Consider the following 16,812-nt stretch of genomic DNA (forward strand, 5'->3'; position numbering starts at 1 on the left):
GGTGCTCCCCAGGGCTCAGTTTTGGGGCCAGTCTTGTTTAATATGTTTATCAGTGATCCGGACGAGCGGATTGACTGCTCCCTCAGTAAGTTTGCCGATGACACCAAGTTGGGTGGGACTGTCGATCTCCTCAGGAGTAGGAAGGCTCTGCAGATGGATCTGGACAGACTGGATCAATGGGCCAAGGCCAATGCATGAGGTTCAACAAGGCCAAGTGCCGGGTTCTGCACTTTGGTCGCAACAACCCCATGCAACGCTACAGGCTTGGGGAGTTGTGGCTGGAAAGCTGCCCAGCGGAGAAGGACGTGGGGGTGCTGGTTGACAGCTGGCTGAACATGAGCCAGCAGTGTGCCCAGGTGGCCAAGAAGGCCAAGGGCATCCTGGCTTGTATCAGGAATAGTGTGGCCAGCAGGAGTAGGGAGGTGATGGTGCCCCTGTACTCGGCACTGGTGGGGCTGCATCTCAAGTACTGTGTTCAGTTTTGGGCCTCTCACTAGAAGAAAGACGTTGAGGTGCTGGAGCGTGTCCAGAGAAGGGCAACGAGGCTAATGAAGGGTCTTGGAGAACAAGTCTTATGAGAAGCGGCTGAGGGAGCTGGGGCTGTTTAGTCTGGAGAAGAGGAGGCTGGGGGGAGACCTTATCACTCTCTACAACTGCCTGAGAGGAGGTTGTAGCGAGGTGGGTGTTGATCTCTTCTCACAAGCAACTAGCGATAGGATGAGAGGAAATGGCCTCAAGTTGCATCAGGGAAGGTTTAGGTTGGATATTAGGAAAAATTTCTTCACTGTAAGGGTTATCAACTACTGGAATAGGCTGCCCAGGGCAGTGGTGGAGTCACCATCCCTGGAGGTGTTCAAAAAACCGGTAGACGTGCCACTTTGGGACATGGTTTAGCATGCATGGTAGAGATAGTACGACAGGTGGACTTGATGATCTTAGGTCTTTTCCAACCTTAACGATTCTATGATTTATGAACAACATTTGTATAGTTCTTGCACCACACCTACCCTATCAAGTATTATCAACAGAATCCCTACCAAGAAGTATGAAATACTCAGGACTGGCTGTTGAGAGCACTATCCTATTGGCCCCTCTCTATCTTAAAACCTAACCCCAAAAGAATATAATTGTTCAGGGATGGAGGAAGAGCTCATTTACATCTGACTGCATGATTTATAAAACAGGATGCCTCCTACAAACATTTACTCCACTGCTTATGGATTCTACATAGGATATGCTAAGGAATTGAAGTGGTGCATGTTTAAGTTATGCCACTACTAAGATTGTTTAGTGCTAGGGCTGGTCAATTAATTCAGGGTATTCTGTCTCCAAAGACAGCAAACCCAAACAAAGCTATTGCTGTGTGCAGTGAAAGATTTGCACTCTGGGATGTACTTTAGGAATGCAAGACTTCACATGTGATTTTTAGAAAGCTGTGAAGGCAAGCTCCTGAACTGGTGTTGCCTGCTGCTGAGTTCAAGGTAAGAAGCCTCCTCCAGACAGATAGCAATGGCCTTCCCCCAAGAAGCATGGGGCTAAGATTCACTTCAAAGCCCATCCCCACTCCTAACTTCACTCAAAAACCTCCCAACCCAGGCAAACAGTATCACACAATGAACGCAGTTGGCCACCAAAAGCACCGAAACAGCACAAAAAAAGCTGTCTGCTATACAATATGATGCATAAGACAGGAACGCTTACACTAGCAAACACCTGAGCCAGTAAGTCAACATGATATAGCACGAGGCCAAGACTATATTATCAGCTCTAAATGCAGTCTAGCCATCCCATTACTGTGTTACCCAAGAGAACCTTTACTTTTCATTCACACACTGAACACACTAAACCACAGGGGCTTTTTCATTATAGCTGCTCATTTGATGACTTTAAGGGCTATAAGACTATATTTGTAGCATTATGTTCACTTCAGACCTCGAGCATTCTCAGTGGACTGACCAACAATTCTGGAAATGTGTAAGATTTTTTATAATAGTTAAGATTCTACTTCTTAATCTGAATTTGAATTTTTTCTTCAAAATCAAGTTTTTCTGAAGTCTAAGTGAGCCTTTGCTCTTAGAAATAGGTAACAGAAATAAATTTCAGCCTCGCAATATAGCTGCTGGAGCTCTACTGTTCATTAAGAAGAAAAGTCCTCATCACTTAACACTTTGTTGAAAATTACCTCAAAAAGTTACCTTTTAAAAGAGGACCACATAAATCAGGATACAAAATGAATAGAAATTACTTCTCAAAAATATTAGAACTGTAGATGTGTATCTTCATGATACTTTTATTTCAAGCATTATGCAGCAACGTAATGCTTTTGAAAGTGCAAACCTCCTCTGACTCTCCTATCTCCTGATGGCACCCTGAGCTGACATCCCAACTCCATCAACACAGGAGAGGGAGACTCAGCTGCAGTGGCTGGAGCTCTGCATCCCCTACCTCTCCCTGCCTCCTGAAGAAACAAGCTGCTGCTGACTACAGTCACCCAATGCCCCTGTGAGCCCCACTGAGCACTCTTATGAACAGCCTAAGAAAGAATGTTTCAATTACTTTTGTTGCAAAACAGAAATTAAACTTCCAGACATGAAAAAAAAACCTAGACAACTACTAACAGGGCTTTCTACAGGAATTCACACCTATCTCTCTTAAGAGGAAGACAGTTGCTCTCTGTTAAGAGGAAGCACATTAAAAACAGAGTCTTCAAAGATTTTCTGTTTCAGATGCTTCAGTCTGTTCCTGAATAAGAAAAGTAGCCATAATTCCATGCCAAAACCCTGGAACAGGTGTTTCTGTCATTTGTTTCCTCTTAGATGAGGACTGAGGCTGAAAACTTAAATCTTCTCTATCACAGGTACTGAGCAATTTTGAAGGAGGGGAAAAAAAGAATCCCTTTTCTTTTAAATAGGCAACTCCTTTTTAAATATGGATGCGCGAATCTAACTTTAGCTGTCCAGGTTTTCACATTTCTGATCTCAAATACAGAAAGTAGAGCACTAATCTAGTCTCTTGACTTCAAGGTTATCATTCATTGAGGTCAATGACTCCATCTCTGAAAAGCAGAACTTCCACTTTCAGTATGATAACTGCTGCCCTTCAGTAAGCAACTGTGATCAACTCGTTCCTGACTGCTTTCTCAGAACTGCTGACAAAAAACTAACAGGCAGAAAGACAGCACGAACAACTCCTGCGAAGGGAGTTATCTATGTAAAAATAGTAGTTAGCCCTAAAAGCATTCTTATTCACGCGAAGTGCTCATTAGCTATCTATATTTAAAACTTCCACTACTAACGAGCAACCCGGTCTCTTGTATTATTTTCTTGGTATCTTCTGTTTATGTTAAACTTCTGCTTATCTGCCCAGCCAAGACCTGCATATCCAACAAAAACTGCCTGTAATGACACAGTCAAGTATGTGAGCAAGTTACTGACGGACAGAATCACTGTAACTGGAATGAAAGCCACCAACCAGAAACAAAACCAGAACCAGCTCTATATACCCTGCTTCAGTATGGAATTAGCACATGGGCCTAACGTTCGCTCCTTTACAACACAGTTCTGGTTTTATGCCAACAACATACATCTCACAACAGACACTCCAGGCATGCAATTACTTAAGCGGAACAATAGATAGTACAGTCATCTCCACAAGAAGATACAGGTAAGTGATAAAAAGGTGATGGCCCAGTAAGTTTCTGGAATTCCCTGGTAAAACTTAAAGTAGCTCTCAACAACCTAGTTCAAAGGCATATCAGCAGGTCTGGTGTAACGTAATACAGATGAACTTCAAAATACAGAAGCAGCAATACTGGACACAGTTTTTTCTGACTACAGAACAACAGTGCGGTTTTTTTTTGCTTTGGTTTGTTGTTTTTTTTTTTACTACTGACACATAAAAACATTCCTCAAAATAGCTACAGGCTCAATGAAATCAGTAGCTAAAATATTAGGAATATGAGACATGAGAAGACGAGGAAGAATTTCTTCCCTCTGAGGGTGACGGAGCACTGGAACAGGCTGCCCAGGGAGGCTGTGGAGTCTCCTTCTCTGGAGATATTCAAGACCCGCCTGGACAAGGTCCTCTACAGCCTGCTGTAGGTGACCCTGCTTCAGCAGGAGGGTTGGACTAGATGACCCACAGAGGTCCCTTCCAACCCCTACCATTCTGTGATTCTGTGAAACATGGCCCAATTCTAAATTTTCACTCTATTCTTACATAAAACTAACACCTGAACACTTTCAAGAGTATAAACTCAACACAATCCAAGAACTTCCCAGAAGTCTTTAGCTGCATTTGTTTTATTTTAATAAGCAATGCGGGAGGGGATGCGGGGGGGGGGGGGGGCGAGTAGCTACACTAGTACTGACCGTTTCATTGTTCTTGCACTTTCTTGCACTATTCTTATTGAATAGTATTGGAATGGCTATTTTTTTATTTTCTTTTCCAAACATGGACAACAGTTTTTTAAGTTAAGCTCAATAGGATCACTTCCAATGTTCTATCAAACTTGAATACACCACTTTCACATTTTATATCCCTTGCTTGGTTCTCAACATCTCTGGTGCGTTCAATAGACATTCCTGATGAAGAGAATAATTTGATACAACTATTATTTTGATCTGTTTTCTACATTCAAATCTACCCATGAAAATGTGAATGTGTTAAAAAAATTAAGTTAATACATGAGAAATCCTACCACACAACTAAAGATAAAGTAACAGCCCCACAAGTCTTTTTAATGATTTTACATGATCAGACCTCTGGATCAGTTTATACAGGCATAAGAATTGGACAAAAACACTGTAATATTTATATACTATATTTGTCTATTTAAGACATAACTGGTAACAGTTGCCCTGTTTCCATGCTGCACCTAGTATGCAGAAACATCCCAAACAATGTTGTTCAATGGTCTTGTGAGAGATCTAAACCAGGAAGAGATATCTGTTGTGTTTCAATATAAAGTGCATCATCATGAAAAAGCAGTTCAGAACATGCAGACTCTTTTTCCTTCCCTTCTGCTTTCAAGAACCATACTTCAACAATAACTGTTACCAGTTAGTCTCCTCTGAGAGGATCAGCATGTGGTGTTACGGAATGGATCCTTCTGGAACTTGTACTTTTTGTTTAGTAGATCTACACTGGTTCCTTATACTCTCAACTGAGATATGAGTCCTTTTCTTACAAAAGGTTAAGTAAAGAGAAGTAGCTTTAAGCTCTTCCAAAGCTTAAAGATCAGACAACTAATTATTTTTAGTTACATATTCCTAGGCTACAGCTAACTAGAAAAATCAAAGCCAAAACTAGAAAGTTCTCTGTTACAAAACCAAGCCATTTTTATAAGGTAGCCTCCACAACAAGGAAGCAAAAAAGTAACAACTAACCACACAGTTATATTCTGCTTAACAGGTGCAGGAAAGATGTAGCAATCACTTTCAAAACATGAATTTTTAAACACAAGATGAATCCTTGCTTGTAAGTGCACAGCTCAAGCCCAAATTTGATGCCACTACACCATAAAAAGTAAAGACTTCCTAGTGTAATTATCAGTGTAACAACTACAACCATAATGGCAGTAATAGCATTGGCACTTACTGTTCCTTCCTTTCAGAAAAAGTCCTGAAGAGACCGACTCTCAAAGTATGAAGAAGTAAAAAAGAAAAATTCACACTCTGAAAATATTTTATCACAAATCACATTCTAAGGCATTAACTTTGTTATCACAACATGCATTTAGCTTTTCCTATAATGAGCTGAATCCCCAGCTTTGCTGTTTGCAGAGTGTTTCGAAGAAAAGCAGTATAGATCCTACAAAATCTACAAGTTAACAAGATTGACAAAAAGTAATTATTGAGAATCTTTCAGTCCTCCAAACAGCATCTTAAAGTGCCCTTCTCTGTATGTGTCCTACACATCTTAGAGAAGTCAGACATACTGTAAAAATTGTTTTCCTGGTTAGTGACATTGGAAAATAAGATTCAATATCACCATTTCTTCACATTTTCACTTTTTTTAAAAGCAGTGGACCAGTTCAGCTTAAGTGGTGATCTAAAATTCAAGAATTCCAAGATAGAAAAAGTGAAAAAATCCTCTTCCTCAAGAGGATTGTTTCCCCAAGTTACACTGTGGTTAATTTTAGGGTTTTAGAGTAGGTCAGTTTCCAGTGAAATGAAGTGATGCCCATTATAACAAAGAATTTATTTACCCTATGTAAGCTTTCATCCTTCAGCCAAGGGTAGCTTAAACATTACCAGGCATCCCTGATCAGTCACTCACATCAGTCACCCTCAGAAGCCAAGCCTTGTTGACCATGCAAAAGAACTGTCCTCAATAATGACAAAACCTTCCCATTTCTGGCCTGAACTCTCACCAGCTACTTTGAACTTGAGACAGATATCAGCAGGGTCGTCATATGACTCTTGCTGTTACTGCATTAAAAAATAATTACAGTACATTTTTTCATTTTAAGGCATGCAAATCGTGTTAATTCTCAGAACCTCAGCATACTAATATTGGCTCTCCTAATAAACAGAGAACTGCAAATAAATCTTACTTGTCTAACTTCCAACTTACATGACACGTCAAAAGCCTGAAAGTCTCTGTCAAGGTACTACTGTTTTTCACTCTATATTTATCATGGGACTTCTAAACAAAGAAGTTGGGCTTTAGAAGATAGAATTGCTACTTAAAATTCAGAATCTTGTATACATTTCTGTTCTTCAAGCTCACGATTCTACAAGCTCACCATCACCAGAAATCCTGACCAAAACTGAAAGTGCTGAAGTTTTAAATCAGGTTAATGTATTACAGTACGAAACTTAATTCTCTCAAAAAGTGTAAGATACATAAGGTACTATTTCATAATATTATCTCTCCTTTCAGTTGTGGGATGAATACTTTTAAAGCTTTCAAACCATTTTCCCAGTATTTAAATTGGGCTATATTTTAATCTACACTGCAACAAGCAAATGATCTACAATGTTACCAATTGTTATGACTGCCTACTAGACAGAGCTCCTTTGACAGGACATGGAAAGACTCAATTTTGAGACTTTAAATGCTATTCGTCTAAATTTATACACTTAAACCAAATGAAATATCCCTTTGGAATATTTTTTCTTTCTCCTATTCTTTGCCCCACCTAATTTTAGAATTCTGTAGACCCAGTTTTACATGAACTATCAACATACAACTTACAAACATTCAACTGAAATGAACGAATGTTTAGTTTTCACAGAATGAAATATCCACTTACAGCATCTTGGCCTTAATCCAAAATACTCCATGTAAATATACCCTCTAAAGCTGTTTATGCATGAACAGCTGATGCAACTGAAAACTGTCAATCAAGAGATGACCTGCATGCATACGTAAATCTATCTAGCTTTTTTCCCAGCCCCAAGGATTCATGGGTTTTAAAGCTGAACAAGCAAATGAAAGATCTTAGGTGTACTTCACTGTTACAGGCCTCAAAACATAAGTCACAGAACTGTTCATTGCTTAAATAAGGGCATTTCAGTATAAAGAACTACACCAATCCTCCTGTATAGCCCAAGTTTTATTCCACTTCTGCTGATCATGATTTTTCATGTCAAAATATCAACCGTATTTCCAGCAAAACAGTACCACTAAATATAAGCTATTTAATCTGCAAATACACTTGGTGCTTACAGTGTTTTGATTAGTAAAAATTGGAAGAACTTCCTAAAACACCAATTTTAAGAACGGCTAGTAACGTTCAAAGACATTCAAAGATTCTATCCTTAGTTCTTGAGAAGTCTTACAGTAACTTGACATAAGCATAATAATAATAAAGCATAATGAACTCTTAGCTATTAATTTGTTATGCTCTTTTTCAGATGGATTAATAACATTTCTTTAAAAGAAAGTTGATGAATTACTGAAATAGTGTGTCACGGAACAGGTGACATACATCTGTTGGCAAGTGGGGGCATTAAAAGGGGGTAATAACAAACACAACAAGACTAACAAAAGTACATTTAGTTAGCAACTTTAAAAGCAAACCCTTTTTTTACAAAAAACCTTGGAAACAATATTTCCATTAAGGGAAACCATTTTCTTCCTGGACAGTTGCAAAAGAGTTTCAAAGGGCAAAGAGAGATTTCAAAATTCCACAGGTTCTTAAATATTCCACTAACGCTGGAACAACATAGTTTTGGGTGTTCAGAGAATGGAACAGAAACAAGAAGTAGATGAAGAACATCAAAGATTTTCCCCTCTAAAAGCTCTTGAAAATAAAATCACCTGTATGCATCGTCTTCTTTCAAGTCTCATATCATCCTGCAGGGGTGTGGGGGACGGGGGGAGTCCAGCAGCAAACAACACTGCAAAATGAAGAAAAAAAAAAGAAGTGAATGTAAATACAAACTAATAAGATATCTAAAAAAACCCGTAAACCTCCATTCTACTAGATCCACACAGTGCTTAGTTCACCCCTGGCTCTCAGGTATAACCACAGAGTTAAACCAAGGAAGTTCCAACAGAAGATGGAAGGCTTCCAGCAGTAAAAGGAGAGACAGACATTACACAGACTATCTTCCACTGACATCTATTGTTAGGGAAAAAAAAAAAAATAAATCTAAGTCTCGAAATTTCAGGGATTAACTTAAATTTCAACTGGTCTTTGAACAGTTCTGAAAATTAAGGTCATCCAAGAAAAACAGTTCTCAAACATGCAAAAGTGAAATTACTGATAGTTACCCATCTTTGCAAAGCTCTTAAATACGTGGATTTTTACATAAACTCAGGACAATATTTATAAAACAGGACTGAACTTCTGTGGGATTTTACCAAATCAAACTATAGAACTGTAAGTGCATATAAATCCATAAATGTACAAGTCCATTTTTTCCTCTTATCTTACATGAAACTCAATTAGGTTCACCTTACACCAAATTAAAATATGCTCACAAAAATAAAATTATAACCTTCCACAAGACAAAGAGATATAAACACATGAGTTTCTAGGAAGAAACCTCTAACCAAAGTTAAAAAGAATGGTGGGATTATGCGAAAAACAACAACCAAACAGAAAACATCCCACACCCAAAACACAATACCCAACAACCAACCAACCAACCAACCAACCTCTGGGTGAAAAGGTTTTTCAAGTACTTGCTTTTCACTTGTTTTCCAACGAAATATCTTTGGTATTCTACAACCTAAGAAAATATCAAAATCACCTACAAATTATTGAGAATTTTAGAGAACCTCTGCAAACCACCTAAGAGGTTAAATTGTAGAGTCTAGATTATTACTATTTAAACCCCTCTTGATATATGTAACTCCAAGACGTGTCTAGCCTAAAATGCACTTAGATACTGCAATCTGAGCAGAAAACATTGCAGATCACTCCATTTCTTCATTAACAACTACTGTTTAAGCACTGCATATACCCTAAGCTTTTCTGTCACTGCATATACCCTAGCTTTTCTGTCACTGTGCTGACTTCTTCCTTGTGCCACAGAAACATCACACACACACACACACACACACAGAGAGACACACACAAAAGGGTGGTAGGAAGACAAGGAAGAATTATTTATGTGATACTTATAGCTGTATATGTTGCAGGGGTTCTATTGTTATTTTAGGAGCAGGTGAGTTCTTGCTGTCACTTCTCCAAAAGATGGAGGGGGCAAACAAAAACTGGCCATCCCATGTGGTGAATCAACAGCCTTAGTTTTTCACTGCTGAAGTTCCATAGAGGCCTAGAATGTCACTGCCACATCCACAGTAGCCATGAACTTGGCAAGGCTTGCCCAAGGCTACACAAGATCCTACAAATTAGGTGCTCTCATGCCTAAATCACTTCAATTTGGGTAAACGATTCTGTCTGGTAAATTCTAGGTGTATACTTCGCACAGACAAACACAGCATCTTGCACTGACCTTAGTCCCATTAAACTCAGCAAAGGCAGTGACTTGTGTTCAAGAACAAGAAAAAAAGGAGGACATTACACTAAATAGTCCCTGGATTCAAATAAACAAACAACAGAAGTCCTGGAGCATGAGATATGTGCAGCCTGGATGGGTATCTTAAGGCTACACACCTATAGTCCCATTTTTGAAAGCTCTCTCTAGCCAAGACTTTTTTTTTTTTTTTTCTTTTTTTAATTGCAGTATCTATGGTCTCTAAGATTACAGAAATCCTTTTCCAGTAGTAGCTGCAAGGACTGAAAGCATCACACTTTTGCCTTTACTACCCTGTAGTTCAAATACAGCAAGTATCACCTCTCATTTGCATCAGTACAAGGCCAGTTCCAATACTAAGCTAGCTTAGTTCCAACTATCAACAAACATAGTTTGAGCAAACCTAGCCGATTTTCAGCCAAAATAGATTGCAGAGCATTCATACATTGTCTTCTGCCAGCTCTACAATGGGAACGGTAAACTCCAAAAGCAGCACATTAGCACATCTCCAGCCTAATGTTTTATCAGACTGACTGCAACGCTAGCACCATACAGCGCTGTCATGGGCAACAGACTGCCAACTCTATTCCAACCCGTAAGAGGAGGAAATCAGTTGGTAAGAACATACTATGCAATAAACACAGAGACTACCGAGTTACAGCTACGGAACTTCAAATCACACAGCTGATTTTGTAAAAGTAGTAAAGCATCTTCATACATATGGGAAGCTATGCTTTTTGCTGATTGGAAATTAATCCGGAATATTTTAAGATCATTTATAACACTAACTCTGAAAACGTATTTATGTCACAAAGAATTCACAAAGGTATAACAAAGGAGAAACCAAACTGGAAAGGTAACACACACAGACCAGAATTATTTTAGAATGTAGATGACTACATTACAGATGCCGGCAATAATGAAGAGTTGCTGATGTAACTATAAAGGCATTAACAGTTTATTAACAGCAAATCAATACATCCACCCACTTCATAGCTAACCAGCAAAACATATCCACCACCAACCAATGCATTTCTTCAGTCTCCTTACAACTCTCCAGCAACTATCACAATCTGAAGAACTGGACAATTAGCGTGGAATTAAGACCTGGAGTGGAGAGGCAGGTGTCTATTGTAGCACTAAAGAAGGGATCTACAACATAAAAAGTCATCTTAAAGCATTAGTGGAGAACAAAGACAATGAGTTACTGTGATGGTAACAGTATCACAGACACACAAAAGAAAAGGGTAACATTTTAAACTTTTTTTTTTTTTAATAGATAGAACCAAATCACATATAAAAGCTGCCCAGGCAATACATTAAACTCAAATAACTGAGTGTCTTCTGTTTGTCTCTGCATTGCCAAGTACTTTAAACCAACAGGCCTTTACACAGCCTGTACAAGGGCCACCTGGTTTAGATAATAAATTGATGGTAAGAGGAGGCAAGAACAAATCCCACTCATCACACAGTCTGTAAGATCATTACTAGAAGAATCCCCTTAGTAATAACATTTATTGGACTTCAGGAACCCAGTTTGATCTACTTACTGGTATAAAACAGCAGTGAATTGGAAATAAAGAAGCAGAGAGAGGGAGAGACGACAACGAAGGTGTTGAAAAGCAAATTATTGGAAGTGTTATAGCAAACAAAAGAATAAAAGCTGAAGTCTTTCATTTAAACAAAGAGAGCAGTTCTTCGAAATCAACTGAGTACGAAGCTACCATGCTAAAACTTTACTTCATGCTTTTATTTCCTATTTTAATTACTGTTGCTTTCTACTCTTCATCTTTCCTACCCACACAATGCTCCTCTGATCTCCTCAAAATACAGATAATGGGATTACATATCCAAAGCCACTCCACATTCATGAATAATTCCAAGTGTAGAGTTCAGCTTTACTACAAAATGTTTAACTAATTAAGCCAAAGATGCTGAGCACATTTTATCCCAGGTTACTCCACCAAATTATAAAGATGGTGACTGTGAAAAAAGTAAAGCTTTCACGTGTCTCTGGCTTTTCCTTACATCATACGCCTAGTTTTCCTGTTAGCCTCTTTGAGGACTACTGTTTTATTCCACTGTATTCCTTAAGAGCATCCACTCCTTCCTTCAAAACACTTAATACCCAACTGACATCAACAGGCTCACTGTAAATCAAAGTTGGTTTCAGTGCAATCATACTTCTAAGAAACTGAAAGCTGAAGTGCCAGAAACTTTACTACCATCTCTCTTAAGAAGTTTCATCATCCTCCCCCATTTCTCTTTTTTATGTTTGCCTGAATATCAATCAGAATGTGAGTTTTTGTAAGCTGGGCCAATTTTACTACATATGAGCATGGCAGGAAGCCAATTCAGCTGAATCTAGATGCAGCAGAGCAGTAAGACTGATTTTTTTAAAACTATATTATTTCATAAACTTAAGACTGTATCTAAGTAATATAATATGTTGCATGTTTATTTTCTATAATAGATATTAATTTAAAGCATCTAAAGTTAAAAGATTCTATCCATTTCTATCCAATGCACATTTGCAAAGTCTTAAAGGCAACTATCATGAACAACTTCAAAGAAAGGCCACATTTTCATTACAATTTTGCTTTCATTTTAAGCATATATGAAGAATTCTTTCCACGACAAATTTAAATAAGAGTTTTCAGAATATCAACAATAGCACATTCAAGAGCTTGAATTAAAAGAAAAGTCTGCCAGACACTTTTTGCTTTTTATTTATTAAAACATTTTGTAGATATATTTATTTTCCTTATTCAGCATCACTGTATTATAAGATTCAATATGGCACCTTCAGTAAAAAAATTAAAGATTTTTGCGAACCGATCACAATAAAGTTCTGGAATTTTTTGCTCTGTGAAAAGGTTATTTGGTAATTTCTGAAGTCATACTCATGAAGTACCAGTGAAATCTGCATATCTTGTAACTACACACACTCTTGTCAGAGATGAACATAATTCAGGTCACTGACCTTTGGTAAATGCAGGCAGGCCTGTTGCTAGCAACATGAAATATAAATACTTACTTAGAAGCAAAAATATGACTTTATTTATGAGGCAAATTATCCCGAGGTATACACCACTGAAAAGAGATTACTAACATACTGGAATTTAATGGATCTAGACATATATAAATCTATACAATAGCAATTTCTTAAGATGGTGTTACTTTGCATCTCAACAGCCTGCTCTTGGAACTACACACAGAAAACCAATGATGTTGCTTGATGCAGACATACAGCACAAAAGATTCACCAAATACACTAGATTTGGCGTATTATTTAAAATACTGCATAATAAAATGTGAAGTACAACAAATATCAGTGGAATTTAGAATAAATAAATTAATAAATCTTATAGGGTGCTAGCAATTGTCAACTTCCAGGACTAGTTCCCAGAGAGACACAACTGAGGAGTTCCAAAACCATTGTTCTTACAGCACCTAGCACATACTGTGTCTTTTGTTACTAGGTGAAATCCCATGTGCTTAGATGTACAAATCAACATACATCTGAAAAACAACCACACACATACATATTTACTGCTTCTGTTCTACTTAAGACCAACAGATGTGATGTTACATATAACAAGTAATTCACGAGAATGGGGGGGGCAGGAATCAGACTACTCTGTGTAAGCAGAACTCAGTACTTGGCTTCACCCACAAAATCACATACATAAAATCAAAAGCAGATATGGTTTCCACATGTAAACCAAATACATCCCTCCACTTTTATGGACATCTGCACATTTCTATATACCTGACAGACAATATACTGAGTACTAAGCAAAATATGAGCAATTCATGACCAGTATCACATTTAGCACGTTCCCAAAGAAGTCACAGATCCCGGTTTCCATGTTTAAGTGTTTTGGTATTATGGAAAACCTATTAGCTGAATGTTTTCACTGAAATAGTCAGCAACTACATTAAGACTATGTTTTGGTTTCAAATTCGTATTTCATTATAAAAAAACAATATACCTCTCTTCAGTTTAGTTTCCGTATTCAACAGAACTATGAGCACAGTCACCTTCATTTGTCAGTTTACCCCACACTTAAGAAAGTGAATGTTAAAATTTTGGGAAGAAGACATTTTCGTACATGACTGGTTTTCAATTTATCCTGAAGAGACAACAACTATCAAAACTGAGTTTATACTAGACTTCAGCAATACACCATTCATCCTAAGACCTTCTATTATACTTTGTACTCCTAATGAGTTTTAAATGCACACTGCTAAACTAGAAGACTATGCTAGCTTCTAGATCACTATTTGTGAGATGCTTATGAAACAATTGCATCTGAAACAAAATATACTCTACCATCATTTTTCTTGTATACTGTAAAATTATTCTCAGTGTTCCGAAAAGCACTACTTCCTCTAAAAAGAATATACTGTGAATGACCAGTTTCACTGTTCTGCTAAATTTACAACATGTGATGTGAGAACCCGCCCTTTAAGTATGAAAGCATGTACAAGCAGCTTTACTGAAATCACAAAGTTTCTCATCGAAATTCAAACCTGGCCAAGGCAGAACTACAGTTGCAGTTGAGCAAGAATTTCTTTTCAGCAGCAGTACCGCTTAAGCGGCCTGTATCCTCTCCATCGCTACCTGCTTGGCTGAGATAGCACTACTGTTACAGGGCCACTCAACAAACTGCACTGGGGAACTCACGCAGGTGGAAACACAGGGAGCAGAAGAAAAATACAAACAACAAAAATTGCTACTTTTTATCCCGTATCAGTTCTGTAATCTGGTCCACTACAGATGCACAGCAGTCTGGCAGAGCAGGAAAAAAGAGCTGGGACAAAAAGGGGCTTCTTAGGCCAGTACTGGTGTCAAAATACTAAATATCGAACTGCACCTAATTATTCATAGGAGGACCTACAATGGTGTCAAAACAGTATTAATTCAGTAAGACTTCAGAGTGCAAACTGAATGTCTAGCTGATTTATAACATATAATTTTTTAAACCTATACTTTTTATGAAAAGAAATGCGTAACTTCTAAGAAATGTGCTATTTTCCTTGTATACGAAGGAACTGAACAGTGTAAAATTTATACTTGACCCATACAGGCAAACAATTCAGGATGTTTTTAAATATTTATGTGTTCATGTGAACCCCAGAATAAAGCCTATGGTATTAGGAAGAATTACACTGATCCAACTGGGGGGGGGGGGGGGGGGGAAGAGAAAAAAACCCCACACTTATGCTAATATAAAAGTTCAAATACTTCAGATTTTTTAGATAATTTGCATATGCTTTTCTTACTCTGACTAAAAATATTAATTCTAAACACACAAAAACTTTAAATATTTTTCAGCATACTGACCATATAAGGAATAACAAATTAGAGGGGGGAGTAGTTATTTTTTCCACCTACTTCATAGTGTCAAGCAAAACAGATGTGGTTACCTTTTAACTGTTTTGGAACAGCAAAGTCATGCCACTGTGTTTACATTCCCCTCCCCCATCCAAAAGAAGCAAAGAGATGTTACAGCAGGAGTTGCCTATCTCCTGCAATACCAGCTAAAACATTCACAACTGCTGGATGGCACTGAACTCTTCTAACCAAGCACTTCCTTCTGTACTGCTTAATGGCCTCACTGAGTGTAAATACGATTACTAAGGAGTACTATTTCCAAGTTCCTTGAAAATAATTCCACCTCAAATTCACACAAGCGTGAAGACAACAGAAATCCAGAAAAAGGAAGGATATTTACGAAATCCAGATATTTCTGAATTATTTTTATATCATCTTACAAAAACAGATGTATGTAACAATCTAATTCTTCTTCATGTTAGCACACGCACCCTACCTACGACTTCCTTAAAAGGTGATATCTGATAAGCAACTAAGAAATAGAGCCATTTTAGTTAATATGTTAAACATAAACTAAACAGTAGCGTGCAAATAAAGTCGTATGTCAAAGTAAAATATCCATGAGGGCTGTAAACTAGTTTATCCAGAGTAATTTGCTCTCACAGTTGTGAAATGCTTTTCAGAGCTCAGATTTTTCTATAGATGTCCTCCAAAAGATTGATCATTTCATTTATAAAAACTGTTTCTGTTCCTTGTGGTTGGGAAAAGAACTTTAAAAATGCAAAGCAAAACATATGTCAATATATATTTGCATTCATCAGTTCAGAACTTTAGACCTAAAATGTCTCAAGAGAGTATAACTTTCCTACTTTTCCCTCATTTTTTTCAGCTATAAAGCAAGCAAGCAAACAAAGAATTAAAGGAACGCCTACAATTTCCACAGAAAGTAGCCAAACATTACTCAATTTGCAGGTCTTTACTACAATCTTGGTATTACTACAGCTTACTCTTCTTCCAATTCAGTGGTCACTAACTACTACTTCCATTTTTTGTTATACTCTTTATTTAAAAATGAGAATCTTTACTTCTCAGGGATCTGGCAAGAAAGAGTACTCAGATGCAGCTACTTCAACCCTTTAATCTTAGACTGGAGTTGGGACAGCACTTGTAGCACTCTCCAGACAACCAACGTGTACCAAAATGCTTTTACCTCTCAAGAACTGCAAGAGCTCAGACTCACATTATACATACGTATAGATACACACATGCGTGTACACTGCATACACATGAGATGTAAGGGCAATTGTTCTTCCCTGCAAATACAGACTATTTTAACTGCAATGCCTTTATACTGATGAAAACATAAAATCTTATTTTTCAACAGCCAAAGACAACAGTTTCTGTCCAGAAGTTTGCTAAATCAGCTATTTAAAAAAAAAGAAAAAAAAAAAGGAATTCCAAGAAATGAAAGAAAATAAAATGGGCACCTGAATGGTACGGTATTTTCACAGCTACCAGGGTTTTTAACAAAATACT

General features: G+C 37.7%; 1 protein-coding gene across 3 annotated transcripts in view; it reads right to left on the reverse strand.

The window, feature by feature from the left end:
* Positions 1–16,812, reverse strand: part of DYRK1A (dual specificity tyrosine phosphorylation regulated kinase 1A) — a 95,594-nt gene that overhangs the window by 56,382 nt on the left and 22,400 nt on the right. For all 3 annotated transcript variants that reach the window (XM_075432014.1, XM_075432008.1, XM_075432019.1), the window contains exon 2: positions 8,269–8,348. In XM_075432014.1, coding sequence (XP_075288129.1) covers positions 8,269–8,278 — 10 coding nt within the window. In that variant the 5' untranslated portion in view covers positions 8,279–8,348. The remainder of the gene's footprint in view (positions 1–8,268; positions 8,349–16,812) is intronic.

Source organism: Opisthocomus hoazin, chromosome 1 (genome assembly GCF_030867145.1).
Source record: "Opisthocomus hoazin isolate bOpiHoa1 chromosome 1, bOpiHoa1.hap1, whole genome shotgun sequence".
Classification (NCBI taxonomy): domain Eukaryota; kingdom Metazoa; phylum Chordata; class Aves; order Opisthocomiformes; family Opisthocomidae; genus Opisthocomus; species Opisthocomus hoazin.